The 9,285-nt window shown below is 31.5% G+C and overlaps 1 protein-coding gene across 1 annotated transcript in view; it reads right to left on the reverse strand.

The window, feature by feature from the left end:
- Positions 1–1,455: 1,455 nt before the first annotated feature.
- The window catches only part of LOC124949834 (histone deacetylase 4), a 13,114-nt gene continuing 5,284 nt past the window's right edge, over positions 1,456–9,285 (reverse strand). The window contains exons 8-13 of the mRNA XM_047495565.1: positions 8,693–9,130; positions 8,214–8,483; positions 7,792–8,129; positions 7,102–7,656; positions 6,864–7,003; positions 1,456–6,544 (exon numbers count right to left, since the gene is read on the reverse strand). Of these exons, the coding sequence (XP_047351521.1) occupies positions 6,481–6,544; positions 6,864–7,003; positions 7,102–7,656; positions 7,792–8,129; positions 8,214–8,483; positions 8,693–9,130 (1,805 nt within the window). The 3' untranslated portion in view covers positions 1,456–6,480. The remainder of the gene's footprint in view (positions 6,545–6,863; positions 7,004–7,101; positions 7,657–7,791; positions 8,130–8,213; positions 8,484–8,692; positions 9,131–9,285) is intronic.

Raw genomic sequence — 9,285 nt, forward strand, 5'->3', positions numbered from 1 at the left:
ATAATAAATTTATTTGCATTTGAATTGATTTATATTTTTTGCTCATACACATTCTAACAGTTTATATATCAGATCGAATAAATCTCTATCTTTCTTCATCCAGAACGTAGGATATTCTTTTAAATTGTTATAAGCGACGTCTTTAAAATTATATTGAGATTATTTCGATGGAACTTTTTTTGAATCACATAAAATAACTGTATCAATTACAAGGAAAAAATGAAATAATATAATTCTATTTTTTTTTTTTTTTTTTTTTTTTTTTTGAATATTCATAAACTTTGTAATATTATATATTGTAGAACGTTATTATCATATAATTTAGTACACATTAATTATATCAATATATAAAATGTAGAAAACTAAATAAATATATATATTGTAAGAGAATACATGCATTTTTTTTTCAATTTTACCATCTCAATAAATTCAACTCTTACCATTCCAACGATTTTACATGCCACCACCTGATAAGTTATATTCTTCTATTGGAAAATTCAAATTATGGACGACGTAGACAATTTTTCCCGCAAATCTGGATTTGTATCAGGATCACACGATCCACGAAGAGGTGACACGATCTCGCATGCCACCTCCTGATAAGTTATATTCTCCTATTCGAAAATTCAAATTACGAATGGCGCAGAAAAATTTTCCCGCAAATCTGGATTTATATCACATAATGCACAAAGTTGTGGCATGCGAAATTGTGCCATTGGTTTTATAGTTTTATTTTATCATTAGAAATTTTACAATGCTATGATAAAATAAAGGTAAAAATGTAAGTTGTAAATGTAAAAATTTTAGTTGATCTTCTTCAACCATGTACAAGGAATTTTGTGATAGCACATAACAAAAAGCTTAAATCCAAAAGCATATAGGTTCTGTCAACAAATAAAATAAGTTATATTATTATTTCATAAACGTACAATGTTTATATATATATATATATACATATATATATATATATATATATATACACCATTACCTGTTAAGTAGTACGTGCTTTCTAATTATTTGTCATATAATCGTTTGAATTGCCTTTATTTGGAATTGTAATAAAAAATAAACTTGTCGCACATTTTAATATTATAAAAAATGTAATTTTATTCTTTAAGACGACACCGAAAGAAAATTTAACTATAAAGAAAATAGTCTATAAAAAAAAACAGTACGTTCGATTTATATGCATATATCTGATTATCTGATATTTTCCTTAAGTATTGGAATATGCAAAAACATTTTTTTTACATTTTTAATACTTAGAGGAATTATCGCGCGTATACATTTAAACTGAAGAATAAATATATATATATATATATATATATATATATATATAAATATATATATGTATATATACTGTATATATAATTTCAGTATAAGATTTAAGAAATCACGAAGGTGCTGTAAGTTATGACCGCTTAAGTTATGATCACCTAAAGTTATATCATCATGTAACACAATGACTATACTTTTTATTTAAAATTATATTACGAAGTACATTTATATACATAAAAAATGTATAGCTATTGCATTAAACTTATGCTTTAAAGACATCATATTCGCATCCATGTAACAATATTTTCTTATAACGGTTATCTTCATGTTATATTCTGCATTTAATGTAGCGTAATATCACTTATATCTAATTTGTATCGCTCCGTTATAAATGATACAGGAATGTTATCGGTTTCTTCTCCTATCGAACAAAAACTTTCACAGAATTTTGAATGATTTATGTAATGAATAATTTATCAAATAATAGAATAAAATTGTGTCAATATAAGATCAATCAAAAGTACAGAGAAAAAAGAAAAGCAAAGAAAAGAAAAGAAAAGAAAAGAAAAGAAAGGAAAAGAAAAAGAAAAAGAAGGACACAGGACATCTTTGCATCATTAACACCGGCCATAAGTGTAGTACATATTCTGTAGGCCTACGACGAAAATTAAATTTCTCGTCGCGATTAATTTATATTGTACAAAAAGTTCGAGTTTCGCACCTGCATCGCCGCTATGATTGCTTTAACAATCACAACAAGTCGGTCATTCGACTCGTTCTTAAATTATAAATAGTTAAATACACTTGTCTATATTTATATAAGATTATTTACCATAATGTTACAATAAAATCAATTCGATCATCCATTCGAATGATATACACTTAAAACCGACCTTCTTACAAAAATCATTATAAGTTTTCATTGGTTAGATTGTTATCGTAAAATGATGTACACACACATAGGCTGGGCTCGTATTGAAAATACACTGCAAATGAACTTTTCAATAATTCAACATTGCTCTTGTTCCTCTTTCATTTGTGTAAATTTCTAGGGACAACATTTAACAAACACTTGAGATTCTTGCGATAAACGATATATCCACTTTTTTTTTTTGTTCATCGTGAGATATACAGCTATACAACGTATATATATATATATATATGTATGTATGTATGTATGTATATATATATATATATACTTTATATATATATCTCATATAATATATATATATTCTTTTTTTTTTATTTTGTTTGTATGCCAAACACTTTACATATACAATATATTCTTCTAATTCGTTCTTTTTATTATATCAATAAATGTTCTTAAATTCATCTCTGCTTTCGTAAAATGCATGACACAAAAATAAATGCTTGTATCTGAAGTATATTTTTCTCTTATCCTCCTTCTGTCGTCTCTCCGCCATTTTCTCTCTCTCTCTCTCTCTCTCTCTCTCTCTCTCTCACTTCTAGCTCTTACTAACTCTCAGACATTCTTCTCTCTAACATTCTCTCTAACTCTCCCGCATTCCACGGCAACGTTACACCCTTCATTAACACCATACGTTAATAAACCTTTTTACAAAATATCACAAAAATCACACCAGCCTTTGTCCGTAATAAGAAATGAAATCATCGTGAATGGTTCTTTCAACATTGACAAAATACAAAGGACAATCTAATACATATATATACTATATATATATATATATATTTTTCTTTTCAAATATCTAACATCATTAAATTTGTAACAGATTACGGGATCGGTAATATTACATCGGTGCATCCTTTGCATGCTCGAGAGAGAGAGAAAAAAAACAAAACAAAAGAATAGAAAAAAACAAAAAGAAAAAAAAACGAAAACTCCGTTAAACGTTCTACATTATGCCATGTGTTCAATTTGGCAGTGTCTCCCATGACAATGTTTATTATATACGGCAAGAATAAAATACATGAAACGTTAAGAAAACACACGCGCAACTTGTACCGTTATTATATCCAATGAAATGTTACTTATTTTTTTTCTTTCTTTCTTTCTTTTTTGTTTTTTGTTTTTTTTTTGTTTTTTTTTTTGTTTTAATTATATTCTCAAGAAATTCATCTATCATGCAAAACTTGCTTTACAAATATTATCTTAAAGCGAAAAATTTAATCAATCCAACGATAAGAGAGAGAGAGAGAGAGAGAGAAAGAGAGAGAGAGAGAGAGTGAGACGTCGGACGATCAAAAATTGTTAAAAAAAAAAAAAAATTGTTTGTGCGTAATAAACCTTCTCTCGATCGTACATTGAAATACACTGATCGTGCAAAATGTAATATATCTTTGAAAGGAGAAAAGAACTTTTATAAAAAATTCATCAACGAAGTTCTCGTCTATCTTCATCATAATTGTTTTCAAATATAAACCACTAAGAGGATATCTCATTCCAACGAGCACGCTAAAAATGCACTTCTTCATTAATCCTCTATAATTTAAGTTTTCTTTGTTTTACAAATAAAATTATTATCTAACGTGAAACTTAATAACATTATATTAAACTTAGACTAAAGAGATATTAAGTTTAACGATACGAACTTTATATTGATTGTGACTTGTGACGAAAAAAAAAAAAAAAAAAAAAAAAAAAAAAAAAACAAAATAAAAATAATATTTAACAAATACAATGTTTCACCTCGAACTAACATATTAATTTATAGAGGATTATCAGCTACCATTCTTAATCTCACCCGTTGTGTTACATAAATAATACAAAAATCTTTTCATGTCATTTATCATAAAACACTACCGTTCACGAGGACTTCCGGGCTGTGCCATGACAGCTTTTTCTTCGTAAATAAGAATGTTTTTTAAACAGAATTAAAATCATATATGTATGTAGGTGAAAACAAAGCGCCAGTGACCAGCACAACGCACGTAGTATATCTTTGCCATATTTTAATTTTTTATTATTATTATTATTATTATTATTATTATTATTATTCTTATTATTATTATTATTATTAAATTTTTTTTTCTTTTTCTCCTTTCTTTCTTTTTTTTTCTTTTTTATTTATTTTTTTTTTTTTCTTTTTCTTTTCCTTTCTCTTTGTTTTTCCTTTTGGCAGAAGACGAACAATGTATCTTTATCTCTACTGTCTTTTTAATACACTTATCAAATTTTAATTTCAATGCAATCCAGCCAGCCAATGGCGTGAAAAGACTTCGCGTGCAAGATAAAAATGAGACCTATATATATATATATATATATATATATATATATATATATATATTTATATATACATATACATATCGTAACCTGAGATGAAATATATAATTAAGAATTTCAAAAGACTCGTACAACGATCAATTAAATATATTCGTTGTTCTTACCTTACTTTAATCCCTTTTATCATAAAACACACACACACACACACACACACATATATATATATATATGTGTGTCTTGAAAAAGTTGCTGATATATATATAGATGAAAGGTGTATGTGTACGTCGAATAAATTTTGCAGAAAACAAAACATACATTATTTGCTTAAATTGATAATAAAATTGAATGGATATGGTTTATATGATGCGTATCAACCGATTAAGTAATAACGAACGATTAAGATATAATAATGGCTATAATGTGTGTTTGCATCGTGTTATGTAAATGTCATTGTACCAGCAGCACACAGTAGAATAATTTTCATTTTAAAATGTGCCACAATAATAGGATTAATGCGAAATACGTTAAACGTAAACAATGAAATATGATCATTATATACAAAACAATATTGTTTACATCAATAATGGCAAAAGTTTCTTTGTTGTACAGAGTAGATCCAACAATAGATTAATTTTCAAACAATTTGTACAATTCATTGCATAAATGTGACAATTCTTTAAATCTGCTCGCGAAGTCTTGTATGCATTTTTTCTCTCCCGGCCACCCCTCCCCCACCACTATCACTCTCGTTTTCACTTACTTTAAATTTTATGTACGTAGAAGATGTAGAATACGTTTTATTAATGTATATGAAAAGCAAGTACGATAAGCATAAGATTGTATTTTATATGTGTGTGTCTGTCTGTGTATATATATATATATATATATATATATACACAGACACCTTATTCCTTAGTAAGCACACTCCAAACACTGTCAACGATACATAATACAATTCTTTAATAGGAGTATAGCTTAAAATTGGATTGGAAAAGAAAAGAAAAAAAGAAAAAAAAAAACAAAAAAAAGAAGAGACAAAAGAAAAAGTAAGTAGTTTGTTGTTATCTTTCGATACACATTAAATATTAAAGCACAAATTAATTAATTATCTTTACGTGTCAATTCTCCTTTATTAACTTCTATATAATATTATAATGTTAATAAAAAGAATTGTGTTCGTGCCTGTTGACAGTTTTTGTTTCTCTCTTATCTCAAACCACGGGGGATCCTTCGTTGTTGATTAATAAGACACTGGTAAGAAGTTCTATATGACAGACTTCCAATGTTATTAACGGAGGACCGAAAATCATTTCTTCCATACTTGAGCCCTTTTCTTCGAAAAATTGTATCTATACAAGTTACAACAACTTTTTACAACGAAATTGGATCGTATACTCTGTGAGATGGACAATTAAATAAAAAGAAAGAGAAAAGAAAAATGAAACAAAGAAGAGAAGAAAAAGATAAAAAAAGAAAAAAAATGTCAGAGAGAGAGAGAGAGAGAGAGAGAGAGACAAAAAAGAAAAAAAAGGACAAAAAATTAGATTATCCAATTAAGAAGCGACAAATAATGGCTCTTTCGCTTCGTGATAATCTTAACACGCGAATAGTGTTACTCGCGCGTTTACACAATTCCGTTCGTTGAACGACAATATTAATTCGACAAAAAATTTGACAAACTTTTTTCCAATGCTTTGTTGTGTCTTTCAAAAAAAGAAAAAAAGAAAAAAAAAAACGCCATCAAAGGTTCGTCGACGACTTACAGATATAGCGATAAACAACACGTCGACGATCTCATCACCGTAGACTTTTCATGGATTAATCTTTCCAAATGAAACATACCAAATCCATGATTTACATTTATCTTTGAAAAACAAAAAAACGAGATTCCCTCGTTTTCATTTTTTCATCCGGTTCCTCTACCTCCGCGTTCATGACGTTTCTCAACTCATTTTCAATATGATCTCGATAATCGGTAACATCTTTTAAACGAGTAGACTTCATTTTGCCTCGTCTTGCTCCATCGGTTCCTCAGAGACTTCTCGGGAATGATCCGGCGTAGTTCTATGAGAAACAAACAATCACGAGTAAATATTTTCGTTAATATTTAATAGTAATTAATTCGTCAAGTTAGATAACTTAAATAGATTACAAAATCAATTGGAAATAATTTTCATATGAGATAATTATTTCGTACTTTTCAATCTCTAATAGATCTAATTGATAATATTATTTTATTGAAGTATATATACATTTAATAAATATCATATAATCCAATCAGTTAAATACTTAACGATAATTAATGATAACGTAATATATCGTTGAATCGTAATATTAATGACATTAAATGTGTCTACGAGATATTGAAAATAATAAAACTCACGTAAGATTCGTTGGCTGTTGCATGGAAAGCGAAGCCATAGCAGATACTGTTTCTGTTTCGTCGTGTTCCTTCTGACTCGCCTCAATTGCGCTCATACCGACGGTATGAGCGAAGAGTTTAACGCATTGCCAATGAGACATCTGTATCAAGATAAAAGAAAATAGTTAAGATTGAACGTTCAATAAGAGAGGATAAGACAGTATATGATCTACTATAAACTATCGTTTATAAAGTTTACCTGAATGGCGATAGTCTTTTGTAATGTATCAATGGCATTTTGGCAAGGAGCCCGCGTGAGTTCATCCTCTCGAATTGGAGTTGGTTCATCACCTAGCAAAGCTCTAACGCACTCCTGAGCGGAATCGCAGATAGCTGCCAAGTCATAACCACCTTCCAATGCTAGAACGACCTTACCACCTGCGAGAGTTAGCAACTGTTGCGTCATTCTACCGAAACACGCAGGGCTGACCTTGTAGCCACCAAGAGGTGCGGGATGACCAACGGCAGCGTCAAAACCCGCAGAAACTAGGACGATTTCAGGATCGAAAACCTTAGCGATCGGCATAACGATCGTTCTAAAGGCTGCCAAATATTCGGCGTCTCCCATTGGTGGATTTAATCCACCAGACCATGCTACGTTCACGTTGTATCCTAAACCCTCGCCTGTACCACATTCCGTTGGTCCACCCGTACCTGGGAAAAAGTTACCCTCGTCGTGTCGGTGTATGGAGAGATAAAGTACTCTAGGATCGTCGTAGAACATATGTTGTGTTCCATTTCCATGATGAACGTCCTAGAAAATTATTATCATATAAAGTTTTTTTAAAAGGTCTTTCGAGAATAATAGCTGTCCTCGAATGATATACTGAAAATAATGTCTAGCTTAGCACTAAAAATAACAGTTGAATTAATATTTCCATGTTCTTACCCAATCAAGGATCAATATCTTTCTGATGTCAAGTTTTTGTTGCAACAGACGAGCAGCGATCGCCACGGAATTGAAGAAACAAAAGCCCATCGCTTGATTGCTCTCCGCATGATGTCCAGGAGGTCTAACGACGGCAAAGCCATTCTTGATGTCACCCATCGCTGCCTTCAAAGCGAGATCAACGACGCATCCTACAGCCATTCGGGCGGCAGGTGCGGTATTTAATTCGTTCCACGTTGTATCGGAATCAACGCCTACTCCTCCGCAAGGCAATTCAATGATCGGTAATTGTGGAAGTTTCGACATGTCTAATTTTTGACGATTCAAAGGATTCGTTCCTACGTAATGGAATACTTATAAGTTATAAAGGAGAATTTAAACGCAACTTTAAAATAAATTTAATAAACATTTCCTATAATTACCGAATAAAAGCGTGTGTGCCTCGCTATGACACGTTTGAATTTCTTCAAGTGTAGCCTGACGAGAACGAACTCGACTGCAACGCTGAGATAATCCCGTTTCCGATAGTCTAGCCCAGACGCTCTGTAATCTACCACCGTGTTCGGGATGACCCCTTACAGTTTCACCACAAACACAGGCGTGTTTTAGCATCAATTGATCGTATGCCAATCCTGTGTTAGCTCGATGAGGTGAGCCCCGAGCAAACATATCACCACCGCCACCCTGAGGTCCTTCGTGAAAGTTCAAATCAATAATTATATCTTACTTTTCCTTATGACGAAGGATATATTATATCTCGTGTATCCATCAATCGCTATTACTTTTGCGAATAAAAAAAGGAGAAAGACAAAAAAAACAAAAAAAAAAAAAAAAAAAAAAAAAGGAAAATAGAAAGAAAGAAAAAAGAAGACAAACGAAAGGGCAAACATATCTGGCTTACCTAAATGTACCAACGGACTAGAGAGCGCTCTTGAGAGTGGTCTGGCGGATTGTGAACTCCTTCCGCCAGGATAGGCCGTCGACTCGTTCGTCTGTAAGGTGTGTCTCATCATCAGATCTCTCTGTTGTTGCAAAAACTGTTCACGGTCCCTCTGTTGTTTCGAAATTTCGCTCTCCTCCGATAAATCCTTTTTCCCCGTAAGATCTATCACTTCGGATTCCTCGCTTTCTGGCGCTTCGTCCAACTGATTGGTCTGCCCTCGAGAACTAACCCGCGTTAATACGGTCTGACGAATCTGTTGTTTCAAATAATTGTGCGCCTGTTGTTGATCATGGTGTTGTTTCTCGATCAGGTATTCCTCGTAATGCGCAGGTGGTGCCATAATACCACTTTGCAACATCGGATGACCAAGAGGTAATGGCGCGGATTGAGTTCTACCTGGATGATGAGAGATAAATTTAATACTAACGTCTAATCTAAATTGAGATAAATCGCGAATGTGCATGCTGTGCTTCGCGTCTTGATTCTCCTGGTGAGAAACTTTCGTTTCTTTTAACGGAACAGAGCACGCACGTGGAATTGTTTGTTAAGGG

Source organism: Vespa velutina, chromosome 6, assembly GCF_912470025.1.
Source record: "Vespa velutina chromosome 6, iVesVel2.1, whole genome shotgun sequence".
Taxonomy (NCBI): Eukaryota; Metazoa; Arthropoda; class Insecta; order Hymenoptera; family Vespidae; genus Vespa; species Vespa velutina.